At 37.3% G+C, this 17,616-nt stretch overlaps 1 protein-coding gene across 2 annotated transcripts in view; it reads left to right on the top strand.

Annotated features, from left to right (window-relative positions):
- LOC136864273 (RING1 and YY1-binding protein) overlaps positions 1–17,398 on the top strand; it is a 189,734-nt gene extending 172,336 nt beyond the window's left edge. For both annotated transcript variants that reach the window (XM_067141045.2, XM_067141046.2), the window contains exon 4: positions 15,563–17,398. In XM_067141045.2, coding sequence (XP_066997146.1) covers positions 15,563–15,782 — 220 coding nt within the window. In that variant the 3' untranslated portion in view covers positions 15,783–17,398. The remainder of the gene's footprint in view (positions 1–15,562) is intronic.
- Positions 17,399–17,616: the final 218 nt, after the last annotated feature.

Genomic DNA, 17,616 nt, shown 5'->3' with positions numbered 1-17,616 from the left:
CTCATTTCGTGATTAATTCTATGTATGGTTCATTTTTGAGGTTAAGGTTACTTGCTTTCCGACTACTACTTCTACTGGTAAAGATTGGGCCACTTTCCGCTTCCTCATCACATGCGTAAGCAGATGGTGGTGTCTTTTTCTAGTCTACACAAATCTTGTTCTTGCAAGTATTTCATGGTGAATATGACTTTCTTGTGCTAAGTTTATGCCAGTGGCATGATTTCATGAAATAGATTTTATGATTATTAGCAAATAAAAAGTGCAGAGTTTCCTGACTTTCTTCATGAGATTCAGGTTTTCTGAACATAAATCAAGTTTCCAAAATGTTCTCGTATATCGTTAATACCAAAGTATCACACACCCCTAGTAATAGAGGACATTCCAGTTGCTTCATAATGTTTTTTGAACGATCTAAGGTGTGACCATGAGTTCCAAGGCATTAATGATTTATGACATAGGAAAAGGCATGGTTTTGGGAACAATTCCCTAGAGAATGCTTTCCACAGCTCCATAACTCAGCTGCAAAATATGTTTTTATCTAGTTCCACCTGAATAACTCTGTTAGTGAAGAGTTATTTCCAGTAATGAAAATAAACAAGAACCATTTGGGGAATGGACTTGAGGATATGCACCTGTTAGCATTGCTTCAACTAGCATACGGCATGTCATTGAAAAGAAAGTTTGGCGAAGGTCAAGGCATTTATGGTGTAACTTGCTATTTTATTTATTTGTTGCTAATGATTAATTCAAGGGTTTGCAACCGGTCAGCCATGACACACTGATGTTTCATGCAGCCCCATCGTATGTTGCAAAATTTTACAGTTGAAAAATAAATTTTATACCATCCTGCAAGTCTGTCTGGAATGCATTTTACATTTACCTTGCAACCTTTAATGCAGTAAATTTTATTTTAATAATGTTATTGGTTTTTACGTCCCACTAACTACTTTTTATGGCTTTCAGAGATGCCGAGGTGCTAGAATTTAGTCCCACAGGAGTTTTTTATGTGCCAGTAAATCTACTGACAAGAGGCTGACTTATTTGAACACCTTCAAATACCACCAGACTGAGCCAGGATCGAACCTGCCAGGTTGGAGTCAGAAGGCCAGCACCTCAACCGTCTGAGCCACTCAGCCTGGCAATTTTATTTTATTTTGAGACATTCTTTACCAGTGAGCAGTGAACACTTGCATTAATGGAGGGTTTAATTTTTTGCCTGGCTATAGTTTGAATGCAAGTGAACACTTGCTACAATACTTACTTTTTACTCTCATGTTGCAAAAACCGAGGGTTTAGATTTATCAGACGTATTGGTCAGTTTCAGTTTATGCTTCCAGGTCAGTAGGTCTTGCAAGAGCAGAGAGGTCTATTATGTATACATTTTAGAAAGATAAATATCTTTTTTTTTTTGCTAGGGGCTTTACGTCGCACCGACACAGATAGGTCTTATGGCGACGAGGGAAATATCTAATGAAAACAAAATTGCTATAGAAGATTTTCAAGAGTTTTGTCGTGTAATCAGTCAATCAATCAATCAATCAATCAATCAATCAATCAATCACTACTGATCTGCATTTAGAACAGTCACCCAGGTGACAGATTCCCTATCTGTTGTTTTCCTAGCCTTTTTCTTAAATGATTGCAAAGAAATTGGAAATTTATTGAACATCTCCCTTGGTAAGTTATTCCAATTCCTAACTCCTCTTCCTATAAATGAATATTTGCCCCAATTTGTCCTCTTGAATTCCAACTTTATCTTAATATTGTGATCTTTCCTACTTTTAAAGACACCGATCAAACTTATTTGTCTGCTGATGTCCTCCCACGCCATCTCTCCACTGAGAGCTCGGAACATACCACTTATGATAAAAATTCATATAATTTTGTTAAATACCACCTATTCAATACAATAATAAGGTAATAAGAACTTACATATTTATTAAATTGTTAATATGGTACATGTTTCGCTCCTGTTTGTAAGCATCATCAGCCAATTATAATTTACTTAAGGTTATATAAGATCGTGAATCTATTCTATTGGATTAAAATATGATTTGTAAACCTGATTGACATCTCTTATAATATTTTATAGGTCATATAACAAATAAAATTATGTTTTTAAGTTAAAACACATTTGTCTAAAATCTATCTAAGTCTACAATTTATTGACGAAACTCATCTGGTGAACATCCTTTTAAAATCATTTTTAAAACCTTTTGAGATCTGGCTAATTGTATTGATTTGATGTTGCTTGACTTGTATGATTGTCGTTGAAACTTCGCTAACTATATTAACAATTTTCTACAGTTGATAATTGCCTATGTTATGAACATTTAAATTGTTCTCGATGTTACTGGAGTAACATTTGTACAAAATGTGTTGGCATTAATCCTCCTATGTTGTCAATACCAAAGTGTAGTTTATGAACAAACTTGTTGGTGAAATGGAACTTTCTAATGTGAGGTAGAATTTGAATGGATCTCGTAAGTTCCCAAATTGGGCTTGTTGGTATGTTTTTCTTGCTTCTGCGTAATTGTCTAGACATACGAGATCCATTCAAATTCTACCTCACATTAGAAAGTTCCATTTCACCAATAAGTTTGTTCATAAACTACACTCTGGTATTGACAACATAGGATTAATGCCAACATATTTTGTACAAATGTTACTCCAGTAACATCAAGAACAATTGAAATGTTTTATCAACTGTAGAAAATTGTTATTATAGTTAATGAAGTTTCAGCGACAATCATACAAGTCAAGCAAGATCGAATCAGTACAATTAGAAAGATCTCAAAAGGTTTTAAAAATGATTTTAAAAGGATGTTCACGAGATGAGTTTCGTCAATAAATTGTAGACTTAGATAGATTTTAGACAAATGTGTTTTAACTTAAAAACATAGTTTTATTTGTTATATGACTTATAAAATATTATAAGATTTGTCAGTCAGGTTTACAAAGCATATTTTAATCCAATAGAATAGATTCACGATCTTATATAACCTTAAGTAAATGATAATTGGCTGATGATGGTCACAAAAAGGAGCGAAACATGTACCATATTATCAATTTAATAAATATGTAAGTTTTTATTACCTTATTATTGTATTGATTAGGTGGTATTTAACAAAATTATAAGAACTTTTATCACAAGTAGATCTTCAATACGGACAAAAAATAAAATTTATACCCTGCAACATACCACTTAGTCGAGCGGCTTGTCTCCTTTCTCCCAAGTCTTCCCAACCCAAACTTTGCAACATTTTTGTAACGCTACTCTTTTGTCGGAAATCGCCCAGAACAAATCGAGCTGCTTTTCTTTGGATTTTTTCCAATTCTTGAATCAAGTAATCCTGATGAGGGTCCCACACACTGGAACCATGCTCTAGTAGGGGTCTTACCAGAGACTTATATGCCCTCACCTTTACATCCTTTACCCCTAAATACCCTCATAACCATGTGCCCTTTATTTACAATCATATTTATGTGATTACCCCAATGAAGATCTTTCCTTATATTAATACCTAGGTATTTACAATGATCCCCAAAGGGAACTTTTACCCCATCAACGCAGTAATTAAAACTGAGAGGACTTTTCCTATTTGTGAGATTCACAACCTGACTTTTAACCCCATTTATCATCATACCATACCCATCTCACTACATTATCAAGGTCATTTTGCAGTTGCTCACAATCTTGTAACTTATTTATTACTCTGTACAGAATAACATCTGCAAAAAGCCTTATCTCCGATTCCACTTCTTTACTCATATCATTGATATATATATGTGTATATATATAAGAAAACATGATGGAACAGCATTGTATGTAAAAATAAGTCTTTTTTTTTTTTTAAATGGTTGTAACTTATCAAGGTAACATCTGGAAGTGTTTGGAAACCATACAGAAAGATCGTGCAGGTAATTAATCCTCATTAATCAACTCTTAGCAGGACACTGTAGTTCTTGACTTTCCAGGTTTAATAATAAGTGAAATGCGCACAAATGTGCAAAGAGTTTAATAGTTATTTGTCTTTACTGTACTCGTTGATTGATCTTGTTCTTTTTTTGCACTTAAGTATGTGGTAGCGATCACACACTTCCTCACATAGAGAGCACACACACTTGTCGTTCACCACATGGAATCGCTTAGTCGCACACAGCTTATGGTGGAAGCCATGGACTGCCATTCTTGTAACTATATGTCGCTGTTCGTAGTTCGCTTCTGTCCATTTTCGCTCCAGCATGGTGTCGTGGCATAGAATTCGAGCTCGATTTGGGCTCGTTTCATTCTTCTCTCTTCAATTATCTTTGCGCTTTGTCTTGTGAATGGCAGAACTAGACTGATTCTTAGATCCTCAATATAGAATGGTTCTTTACAAAGTTCGTACACTAATCTGGACTTCGTGTTTGTAGGCAAACCTAATACTCGCTTTAGAAATCTGGCTTTTAGTTTCTCTAGAGTCCTAAGGTCAGCAACAGATAACTTTTCCCAAATAATTTCAATGCCATAGCTGGCAATTGGGCTTATTGCAGCATGAAATAGCTCTTTTGCTGTTTTTAAAGATAGTTTTTGGAGGTCTTTAATTCTGTATATCGCTTTGATGGTTGTTGGTGCCCTTTCCTTTATGTGCATTCTGTAGGATTTGATTGTCGTGTGTAAGATTATTCCAAGGTATTTGAAGGAATTTGTTATGTTTAGGTCTCTGTTCTGAAATTTCATTTTGTCCTTTGTTGCAGCTCTTCCTCCTTTACTGAAGATCATCGTTACTGTCTTTGATTCGTTTATCTGCAGATCATTTTCTTCTGCCCATGTTTCCAGCTTGTTCACTACTTCCTGAAGGTCTTCCAGGTTGGATGACCCAATTACCATGTCGTCAGCATATATGTGTTGTGATACTGTTTCACTGAACGACTATTTTCGATACGTCTGCAGTTGCAATGTTGAATAGTATTGGACTAATTGGGTCTGCCTGAACTACTCCATTGGTCTGGTAAATATCTTGGGAAAGAGAGATGCCATCACTTATGTTAACTATGTTGTTTTCTAGTTGTTCTTTGCTACCTCAGACTACAGGGGTAACACAAAACAAGGCACAAACAGAGTTAAAAGGGGAGGGTAAGAGCAAACTACACAATATAAGAAATCACTACACACTCGGAAAAACAGTAGCTAGCGTTACGCGGATCTCCAACAAAACAAGTACGTAACTATCAGTAGGGCCAACTAGTGAACGACAAAAACGGGAAGATGGAAGGGCTGGGAACCTACCAAAGGCATGGACATGGCTTAGATAGCGGATTCTGAAATAAATCCCCGTGATCCTTAGATCTGAAAAATATTATTTACAAAATAATCTTACAAATACATTCCAAGTTGCGAGCTATAAGTTCAGTGGTATCCATAGCTTATTTTGTAGCAGTGTAAATTCAAATTTCAAAACAACTATACATCTAGTTACCAATGCAGTAGTACAATGCAATTTACAGGTTATCCAAAATCTAGCGTACCTCAAGTGATACAGAACTACCAGAGGCAAACCCCAAGGGAAATAATATTAAACTACAATATACATATTTTTAGTGAAACAAGAAATGGGAATGCCTCGGAAACGAACAGGTAAGTCCAGCTGAAAAACTAAGGCGTCATAAGTAACTAATTTGGTGAATCTAGGGGAGGTTAGGGCAGACCCCTGTATGAAAAGCACATTGGAACATTACCGAAATTTTCACAGGAAAGGAATTCAAGAATGCTTACCCGAGGAGTGTGCCATCCCGGAAACAGGGGGACGTCAACTAGCTAGGCTGCTTGCAGGCAGATAGACCAAGACCGACCAAATTCAGGATACAGAATTAATTCGAACACTGCCTCGCTCACTATATATAGGAATTACTGGCCTTGGAGGCAGCCAATCAGCGTGCACGTGTTCCCTATCGCCACCTAGACTCACCAATACAACCTTACTTTCGATCGCGAACTTTGACTAACATTCTAGAATACGCATGATCGCGAAAGTCGTATTTTTCCAGAATAGACAGAACACACTTTCTAGAACACATACCAACAAAGTAACACACCCTGTACAAAAGTTATGTAACTTTCTGGATCTTTCCAGTAACTATAGGCAGAATTCTACTATTTACAAATGCCTATGTTGCAACATTATACAGTACAGGTTAGGTCAATAAAAATAAAACATCATGATATTTTACAAACAAAGTCTTAAAAAAAAATACATTCCACTCGCATTACATAGTTCAGGACTGTAATGCTGTGTGTTTCTTCAGTCATTTGTGCTAGATTCTCAGTCACTACTTTTCTTTTTAGGGTGTCGAAGGTTTTTGTGTAGTCGATGAATACTGCATAGTATTTTCCTTTTGAAAATCTTGCGGCCTGTTCTATTTCACTTATTAGGTTTGTTATTGCCTGCAGTGTCGAGCGATGTTTTGTGAATCCATACTGACGTTCAGGGAGGAGATGGTCCGTTTCTGTCACTAATCGGTCCGTAATTATTCTCATAAAGATCTTGAAAGCATTGTTTTCTAGGGCAATGCCTCTAAATGAGTTTGGGTCCATGTTGTCTCCTTTTCCTTTATAGATTATTTTTAATCATGGACCTCCTCCAAGATTCAGGTATTAAATAACTCAGTCCACACTTCTTGGAGTACATCTTCGGTTGCCTTGATTAGTTCATTGTAGATCCCATGAGGACCAGCAGCTTTCCTGCTTTTGGTTTTTGATATGGCTTGTTTCACCTCATGAGTCGTTATTGGGATTGGGTGCAACTTTAGTTGACTTCCTGTTCGTGTTGATACACTTGTGGTTGGAGTGGCGCACTTCAGGTTGAGGATGTTATTGAAATGGTTTTCCCATACGTCCATTTGTATTGTCGTGGTTTGCTGGACTTTGTTCCGTTTTAAGACAACAAACGGGACTCCGTTTGCGTCTTCGACTAATTTTTCTGCTTCTTGTTCCTGATGATGCCGTTTTTTGTCTTCTAGAGTGAGTTTGTACTTTTTTCGTTTCATTGAGTATTCTTTAATGTCCTCTGTTTCTCCTCTATGTCTCGCTTTATGGAGGGCCTGCAGTGTTATACGTCTTAGTTCATAGCATTCCCTGTCAAACCATGCTTCGCATTTCTTTTCTTATAAGGGATGGTGACTGACCTAATGCTGTCTTCTATGGTTTTCACAGCCAGATCGAGGTTGTTGGTTTTAAGGTGGTGCATCGCTTCCTCCGCACCCTTCTGTAAGTTCTCCGTCCTGTTTTCAGTGATTTTTCTCACCAGTGTGGGTGCCGTGTTGGTATTTTGTTTTTCTTTTACTGTTGATTTAATTTCAAAGCATGTCTTAATGGGAATGTGCTTCCTGAGCGGTGTGTTGGCCGACGACCAGAGTCCACCTTGTGATATAGAGCTTAGTGATCTTCCCTTGATAAACACGAGATCTATGCCACTCGCACCATTGTGCGCAAAGTATGTTAGGAGCTCTTTGCTGTTTACCAGTTTGAAATTCTCTTCTGTCATTAGATTAAAGATTAACTCGCTTTTATGGTCTGGCTTGTCTAGCCTGCAGTTTAGATCCCCAGCAATTACAACATTTTCTTCAGATTCGATTAGAGAGATTGCTCGGACAACCGACTCAAACGCATCTTCCATTGATGATTGTGGCTGTATGTAAAGTCCTACGATTGTGTATTAGTTGTGAAGACAATAACCATGTTGTCCTCTGTGTGTGTTTTCGTTACTTTGCCCATTTTGTTGTTATAAAGACAGGAGATACCCCCTGAGGGTCGGCCTTCCTGCTTTTGGGTTGCCAAAGTGTGAACTCCGTAGTAGCCCGGAACGTCCATGGGTTTAGTTAGAAAGGTTTCTGTTAGGATAACTATATCACTTGTGAAAAGTACTTGACTAGTAGTGATCTTTGCTACGCTTTTCAATCCTTCGATATTCCATAGTAGGATGGTCAGCTTTTGGCTGGTACCCACTTTATTATCCTCTGTTGAGCGAGACCCCGTGATGTGAGGGGCGAAATTGATATCTTTGCACTGTGACGTCTTTTGGCCAGAAGGACGGTTCGTAAGCCTTTTCCTTTTCCTGGAAGTCTATTCCAATCAGGAAAGCTTTATTGCGATCCAGTGTTGTCAACGCTTTGTATGAAATGAAATGTCGTATGGCTTTTAGTGCCGGGATATCCCAGGACGGGTTCGGCTCGCCAGGTGCAGGTCTTTCTATTTGACACCCATAGACGACCTGCGCGTCGTGATGAGGGTGAAATTGTGATGAAGACAACACATATACCCAGCCCTCGTGCCATTGGAATTAACCAGTTAAGGTTAAAATCCCCGACCCGGCCGGGAATCGAACCCGGGACCCTCTGAACCGAAGGCCAGTACGCTGACCGTTCAGCCAACGAGTCGGACAACTGTTATGCATCCTTGGATTCCTCAGTCTTTCCTATGTCGTGTTATATCTTGTTGTCATTTTTTGATCCTGCCCGATTGGGTCCTCTCATGGGTGAAGAGTGAACAGGGATTGCACCCTTTTCATTCAAAATAACCTTTATCTTTATCCTTCCATCAGTCTTTGAATCAAGCTGCGAGTTAAAATATCTTTTGGTCAATTTCAGGTATTTTTTCTATTTGAGTCGCAATTTTCTCTTGTTTCATATTTATTTCAGACGGTCTTTCAGGTTCTTAGCGTCCGTATTTATGAGTGTCTTGCATTGAGGGCACATCCACAACAGAGAGCACGATTTTAGTTTTAAAATGTCAAATTCGCCACTGGATATCCCGGTACAATCCTTATGAAACCATGAGTTGCATGGTCCATCGCATCCTACAATGATCTGTCTCTCTCAGGTCTTTCTTGCAAACTCCACAGAGTGTGTCGTTGTCAGCGCTGCTGTTTTTTTGCTGGCATGGTCATCTGGGAGAAGGTACTTTTGGAGATGCTTTACACGCTCTCCTTATTTAATGATACAATAAATATATCTTCCCTTTGTAAATCTGGGTTATATTTCTTATCTCTCATGACACATGTTGTATTTCACCATCTGGATGATTTGAAATTACTTTCGCTGAATTCGCATACGAGTAATTCTGTTGTAGGATGGTGTCCTCACTTGTGTTTTGTGCGAGTAGTCTTTTACTACAGCTTTCTCGGTTAAGATACAGTAAACTGTAACACGCTGAAGAGAGAAAAAATAAGTAAATACTGAAGAGAAATGTCACACTACGTCATTCATTCTCACATTCACCCATGCATTCATACAAGTTGGCTATGCATCTTGGAGAAAATCTTGGCGTGATTGTTTAAAAGAGGCTATTGTAGTGCAGATCCTACCTCTCAACAGGTGAGAATTCCATAGCGTAGCATCAAACAGGAAAAATAATGGTTGAATACTGATGTACAATTTATAGATACAATAGTATAAGCAAGGGTTTAATGTGTAATGTGATGATGGGAGGAGAGGTAGCTAAGTTTTGAGGAAACGTACTGCAGTTTTACTTCATTCAAAAGTAGGAATATGAGTGTAGCAGTGTGTAAACATATCATTTGCGTAATCCTTAACCATCCGATAGGGAGTGGTATTAGTTGTGCGCTTTAATGAAAAAATAAAACGGATGCAAGAGTTCATTGGTTTCTGCAGTTTGTTTGTTCCTCTGTAGCATCAGCTAATACTATATCACATTAATATGGATAATACAAGTATCTGAATTTATCTTATTTTCAAATTATGTGGAAGAAGCGAGTGGTGAATTTTGAGAGTGTGAAGTTAAGCATATACTTTCCTACAAGCATCAGTTATTAGTTCATTGTAGTGGAAAGTTTCATACGGGTCTTTGCAGGAACACCAGAAAATTTGGCTGCAAACTATTCCCACGTTTCTTTAATAGAACTCAGTACGCGAGTACACCTCCACAATTGCTATTCTTTGCTGAAGAGAATACATTTCACACGGCATGGCTGCGAACATGTCCTAAGGGCACAATAAACTTCCTTGTACGGATGGATGTAGTAAGCACCTGTTATGCTGCCACAACTTCCTTTAGGGTGATGTTGGCATTGGCCTTGGTTGTATGCAAGCTTGAGCGAAGTGAACGGGGTAATGTCAGCAGTGGTCTTGTTTGTATTTAGACTGGAAGAAAGCGAGTGCGAATGGACCAGCTATATTTTGGTGGTGGTGCTGGAGCTGGAAACGGTGGAGGGAGGGCATGTTATCATCAGTCTGTTTACCCCAGTGAATGTCTTATTTTACATAGTTCATAGTAATAATAGTAGTAAAAATAAGTGTGTCGCAGTATCATGGCCATTTGGTGAAGTATGTTGTCATTAAAAAAAGTCACTACCATCAAGTACAACGTGATGTGAAATTGTATAGTTTAATTTGTTACATTTCATTCAAATAAACTAGCAGTGTTTGTGATTTCAAACATTGTTACAACTTTTTCAGTTTATCTGCAGTCAAATCTACAGCAGTTTCTTTCTCCCTGAATCACTGTGAAGGCCAGTTGAATTCGGTTCTGCAGTACTGCAGGGATGTACGGTATTCTATCTGCTCATTGCAGTGCACAATGTGTGAGAATCTGCCCATCCTCGATTTTAGCATTAAGCCATCCCATTCTTTGTATAATATAAGCTGTCCTTCAAGGTGATGATTTGAATCAGGTTTGGTACCAATGAAACTTGCAAAATAAATGATCACTTCATTGATTCATATCCCATCATAATTTTGCATTGATTCATATCATGTCATAATCTTGCTTGTCTATGGCTTATGGTCTAGAGCAGGCATCGTCAGTCGAGAGCGAAATGCCTTCGGAGTCAGTTTGCTCCCCACTCCTGAGTAATGACAGTAGATTGGCGAGCAAGTATTGGAAGTGCATGACGTAGTACGTACTGCAGGTGACACGATACGCGTGAACTCGTGTGAGGTGACAGTAGTGTGTTCCGTCTTTATCCTCACACCACATGGCGTTCAGATATAGTCGGTTAATGTTGCATTTACTATGGAAGAGAGTTCAGCACAGCGTAGGCCAACAAGGTCCAAAACTTCCTGGGAAGAAGAGTGTTTAATATTTCCAGAAAATAACACAGCAAAATGTTTAATTTGTAATAAAATGTTGAATCACATTAAAAACATTAGAACCAAGCTCGATAGCTGCAGTCGCTTAAGTGCGGCCAGTATCCAGTATTTGGGAGATAGTAGGTTCGAACCCCACTGTCGGCAGCCCTGAAGATGGTTTTCCGTGGTTTCCCATTTTCACACCAGGCAAATGCTGGGGCTGTACCTTAATTAAGGCCATGGCCGCTTCCTTCCCACTCCCAGCCCTTCCCTGTCCCATCGTCACTATAAGACCTATCTGTGTCGGTGCGACGTGAAGGAACTTGCAAAAAAAAAAAAAAAAAAAAATTAGAGACCGGGCGAGTTGGCCGTGCGGTTAGGGGCGCGTAGCTGTGAGCTCGCATCCGGGAGATAGTGGGTTCAAATCCCACTGTCGGCAGCGCTGAATACGGTTTTCCGTGGTTTCCCATTTTCACACCAGGACACGGCTGCTTTCTTCCCATTCCTAGACCTTTCCTATCCCGTCGTCGCCATATGGCCTATCTGTGTCGGTGCGACGTAAAGCAAAGAGCAAAAAGAAAAAGAAAAAAACCATGAGAAGAATATAAAGAGGTTTTTAATGACGATTTTGAGAGTAGGTTTCACTATATTCAGGCATTACAAAAGGATGTGCAGGTGTTCGCTATGCCCTCCTCAGTGTATGTGCAAAGTGGTAGACCAGAACTGCAGCTAGAACTGATGGACTTACAGTGCGATGCTCAAATGAAAGATGGGTTTGCAAACACAAACAGCTTGACTGAATTTTACGTTAATTTTTCATGTTTTGCGACTTGCCAATACGCAAACGATAAGTTTAGTACCAAACATCGATACAATACTGTCTAAACGAGCCCAAAAGTCCCGTGAAGGAGTAATACACCAGTGATATATTTCAGTTCGTGTGTTTTAATTTGTTGTCATAGTCATAAATGACATACAAATATTGAAATGTATGTTAATGAGAGTGCAAAGAATATGTACAAGTCACATAAATTGTAGTTTGTTTCGGTAAGTGTACGTGTCGCAAAACTTCAGTTATTGCAGGTTATAAAATTCATTTTCCTTGTCCGTATTGAAGATTTACTTGTGATACAATTCCTTTAGTTTTGCCAATTGCCACCTTTTCAATACATCAGTTAATCGTGAAAGTGTATTTATTCAGGAAATATTGCACACTGCTATATATTTCCTTTGTCAATGTAACAAGGAACTTAAATGCACGTGAAACCTGGAACAAACTTCGAGCTATGGGTGTTGGAAAATGCAAAGAGCCACACATGCCAACTATATCTCTTGATACACTTAACTCTCACTTCGTAACTAACCCAATAAAGGAATCTCAACCTCAAAATCATATCAATCCAAATAAAAGAATCAGTGACCCTACAGAAAACGAAAATAATTTCTCTTTTCACTCTGTCAGCGTAAATGATGTAAAGCGTATTTTGAATTCAGTTAAGTCACAAGCTAAAGGAGCAGATAACATCCCAATAGGCTTTATAAAAAACATTATTGGCGTGGTCCTACCAATTATTACCCACATTGTAAATCACTGTCTCACCACAGGGACGTTTCCAACTGCATGGAAGGATGCTCTAGTAACCCCAATATTAAAGCATACCGGTACCACAGCAAATGAGCCATCTGATTATCGGCCTATTTCGATTCTTCCCCCTCTTTCGAAAGTTCTTGAACGAGTTGTACACGAGCAGCTAGTAGAATTCTTAACCAGACATTCTCTTTTTGACCCATTGCAATCTGGTTTCAGAAAGGGACACAGTACTACGACTGCACTTCTTCGGGTAACAGATGACATAAGACTAGCAATGGACAAACGGCAGGTGACGATACTGACACTCCTTGATTTTAGTAGTGCGTTCGACACGGTAAATACAGACATACTATTATCCAAGCTACGCTCTCTGCATATTGGCCCGATAGCCCTTAATTTTTTTAAGTCGTACCTTACAAATCGTCGCCAGTGCGTAGTGGTAAACAATCAAAGATCCCAATGGGCTGTAAAATCGTCCGGTGTCCCTCAAGGGTCTGTTCTAGGGCCCTTACTGTTCGCCTTGCATATTAATGACATTTCTTCCACACTTAAGTATTGCAACTACCACTTATATGCTGATGATATGCAGATATACAAACAATTTACATGAAACAGTTCAGCATATTAATTCGGTTATTGAAAGGCTTACCGCCTATGCTAAAAACAACCACTTACTCCTAAATCCTCGTAAAACACAAAGTATTATCATAGGAAACTCTAAATTATTACATATAATACGCAATATCAATCCTCCTCCAATCATAATCAAGGACATTACTGTACCTTACCTTAAAAATGTAACTAATCTTGGAATCTCCATCAATGAGAATCTGACCTGGAATGAACACGTAACAAATGTATGTAGAAAGGTTCATGCAGCTCTATATGCCCTGAAACGTCACAAGAATTCTTTTCCTCAAAAACTTAAATTAAAATTAATCCAAGCACTACTATTCCCAATTTTAGACTACTGTGATACGGTACTAGTCAATCTAAATGCTGAACAAGCTTTGAGACTTCAGCGAGCACAAAACTCATGCATATGATATGCCTTCCAACTGCCACATGACGCTCATGTTACACCATATTTCAAAACATTGGAATGGCTACGCATAAATGAACGAAGGAATTTTCACCTAATGACACTTGTTTACCAAGTGCTCTCGACGAACATTCCTCTAATTTTCGTTTCCTTTCCTCATTCCATGAAATTAGTACCCGTTCTGGTTCCCTACTTGAAATTCCACTAAGTCGAACAAATTCCTACAATCATTCCTTTTTAGTTACCGCATCGAGACTCTGGAATACACTCCCAATGGACATTCGGCAGCTTACTTCCTCTCATAAATTCAAATCTGCCTGCAGAAAGTTTTTCCTGGGAACATAAAACTGAGTTGTGTGAGTGATTGTATGTATGTTGTGTGAATGGGTTTTCTTCTTCATTATTATTATTATTATTATTATTATTATTATTATTATTATTATTATTATTATTATTATTATTGTCACATTAATTGATGTACTGATATGTAGGCCTAACTTACTCTTAGAATTATCTGTCTGTAGTATTATTTCTTTTTAGAATTTCTATGTCCTTTTATGTTTACATTTTTAAATTTTGTTTATAGTGTTTAAGTGTAAGAGAGGGCCGTGAGCCCTAACTTCGCCACAAGTGTAAGTCAGGAATAAATAAATAAATAAATAAATAAATAAATAAATAAATAAATAAATAAATAAATAAATAATTTTCTTGTCCTGTTATACTCTGTAATCTGTGTCCTATTCGTCTCACATGAACCATGCTCCAAATTATTATTATTATTATTATTATTATTATTATAAAAGCTGTTGTTCATATGGGAACATTTCCGAGCGGCAAGTACAGTACGGCCACGGTATGCAACCCGCCTGTCCGCTGCTCTCTTGTTACGTAACAAACAGCCGTCCCGAGCGGAGCAAGTAATACTGGCTCCCTAGAGCAACTACGTGATGACGTCTGGTCTAGAGAGGTGAAGATACAAGGAATAGGGAAATTAATAACAATAGCACAAAGAGGGTATTTTGGTCAGTACCATGTTCTCCCTGTTTGAGATCCTCATTGCCCTACAACTTTTTTTACTGCAACAGGTACATGTTTTGTAAGAGGACTTGTTAAGGACACCAGTATCGTAATCGTATTTCTGATATTTTGTGTTGGAGGTTATGTGTAGATAATGGAGGTTTGTTATATTGTTAGTTAATTGCAGGGGCATAGCCAAGATTGAGTTACTGGGAGTTGGACACCTCTCCCTTGGAAGTTTTACAAAATAAAATAAAAAGAAACTGACAATAAACATGTAAAATTTAACTCATTTGGTTTGCTCTTTTGAACATTCAGAGACATAATTGTAAAACAAACAGTTCTCTTGAGTCTGTTTTCTAAGAAGACTCAAAAGTTGGATTTTAGATTGTAATCTGAACATACTATTCACCGTAAAGCACTTGACCTTGAACGTATTGTTCTTGTATCTTAATATAAAATATTGTAGTGTACAGTACTAGTACTGCAATCTGAATATTAACATAATTCACTTGTGTCAGTGCCCTTATAATGACACCCATTCTATGCGCAATGCACACACACCTTCATTATGTTCTATCGTCCTTTTGTAACCAATACCCCCGCCATTGGTCGATCCTGGCTACGCTACTGTCTAAATGAAATTTTGTTTCTCTGTAGGATTTGTTAACTGCATCAACTTCATGTTAATGTTAGTATTTTATTCCTGTCTTCTTTTTTTAATTGAAAACTTAATAATTTTCAGTGTGTATTGTCATGAAAACTTTTGTTATTGATGTTTAGGTAATGTGTAATTTGTTTTGGTTGGTACATTGTTGTATTTCTCTTTTCTGTTTTGTTATTAGTCCTAGGTTGAAAAATGTGGATCGAAGCACAGCGCAAACTCGTGAAGTGACTGTAAATAATGTGACTGTGTTTATTACTGAATACAAACCTAAACTGAAGAAAAATGGGTCTGATGAGTCTGGACAGTCAAGTAGTGCATCTTCAGAAAATGGCAGCCAGTCAGAATCCAGCACAGATGCAAGAAGTGTAGATATTGGAGCAGATTCAAGAAGTTCTTAATACAGATGATAGCTCATGTAACCACTGGCATATGTGAAATGTCTAGAGATTTAATCAAATTCTTAATACTTGAAAGGAAAAGTAAGTACAATTTGGGGAGGGAGAAGAAAAGGCTTGTGACACGATGTGCTTACCTTATATTTGCACTGACAGGTACAGTGTATATAACATTTTCTATGTTGTCAGATGTGTTGTTCTTTTGTAAACTGTTAAATGTTTTACTTTCTCAAATATGAGCAAATGGTAAGCTTATAGAAGACTCCATAGAAGTATTTTGATAAATGGTGTTATTACAAACATTTTTCAATATTGTTATATACTTTTGTTATCTTGTTTCTCTTTGTGCCAGTCTGGTGTTCTGGTTTGTACAAAAGTAAAAATTTTGCACCTGTATTTTAATAATGAGTGATCTCTCTGCAAGTCAGCCTTTATCTGTCATGTACTAAAACATATTTATGCAGAAGTTGACAGTATGAAAGTTGCATATGGGTCAGTTGTGGAGTTTTTTGTGGTATCATATTTATGTTAGTACCAAGGTAAATTGTCACAGAAGCAGAGTAAAGTGTAAACTGCCAGTACTATGATGATGATTTAAAGTTAGTGCCACTGCAATGGAAGACATAGAGAACAATGAAAAGAGTGGTTGAGTCAGAAAATTAATAACCATGTTAATGGAACTAATACATAGTATGCATTCTAAAGTGCCATTCTTGATCCAGTGTAGATATGTACCTAATGACTAAGAGCTGAATTGCCTGAGTACAGTGTTGGGTTTGATTTAGCTTTAAGCCTGCAGCTTACTAATGAGCCCCTGTAAAAATATATATCAGTCCCATTGATAATCACTGTGTTTATACACACAGTGTGCCATTTGTACCATACTGGATTACATTTGGTCCCAAGAGTCTCTTTTATATGGAATGTACTGAAGCTAGTTGCTGTTGGTTGCCATTCACCAAAGCATTTCTAGAAGGATTATATATTTTGAGTATGTCATTGGTAGTTGTGGTTTGTTAGTAAATACAGACTGCATTTGTGCCAAATTTCTTTAACAGCCTGCCTTGAAGTTGGCATGATTGTGTTGTGATTGAACTTTTGCATTCAAAATGAATTGAATAAACATATCCTGTCCAGGTATGTGACACTGTATTGCAAATATGTGTAACTGTGGATGTGGGTGCATTGATTAAAGTGATGAAAAGTGAAGTATAAGGACTGCATAAATAAATGAATTATAGAAAGAATAAAATGAGTGAGAAAAAGTTAACTCTGTAATATGTATAGAACTTGTGTGTGAGTTAATGTGTATAATACAACTTTATTGGAATGTTTTGTTTACTATGAAATGAGTTTATTTTAAATCCAATTTGTTGTTGAATTTTCTTGGATGTCTTCTTTATGTATATATATATACAAAACTATTATCAGAATTGTAAAGTACTGAACACAATATCTTAAGAAATCTGATGGAAAATTAATGTTGAAATAAGTATTGCCTTTAACAAATAACAAATTACACTGCCACGTAATATAAAATATGTAGTTCGGTGCACTGTTACTTGAAAGTTTTATGGGAGTATAAAATGGAACAAGATTCTTCATGGTTGACAATTAAATATATTTTAATTGGAATGTTCTTGTAGTTATTAGTATTAAATAGTTTAGATTTACCTATTCATTCTGATTTCCAGATCTGAAAGGTTCCTTTCTAAATCAGCTCTTATACAGTTAAGGATGGTGAGGAATATGTTGTGTATTTGCATGAAGTAAGTACCTACTATTCCAGCCTATGCTACATTTATGTAAGAGACATAGCCCAAATACCCAAAAAATA

This window comes from Anabrus simplex, chromosome 2 (assembly GCF_040414725.1).
Source record: "Anabrus simplex isolate iqAnaSimp1 chromosome 2, ASM4041472v1, whole genome shotgun sequence".
Taxonomy (NCBI): Eukaryota; Metazoa; Arthropoda; class Insecta; order Orthoptera; family Tettigoniidae; genus Anabrus; species Anabrus simplex.
This window is presented reverse-complemented; position numbering and strand designations above follow the sequence as displayed.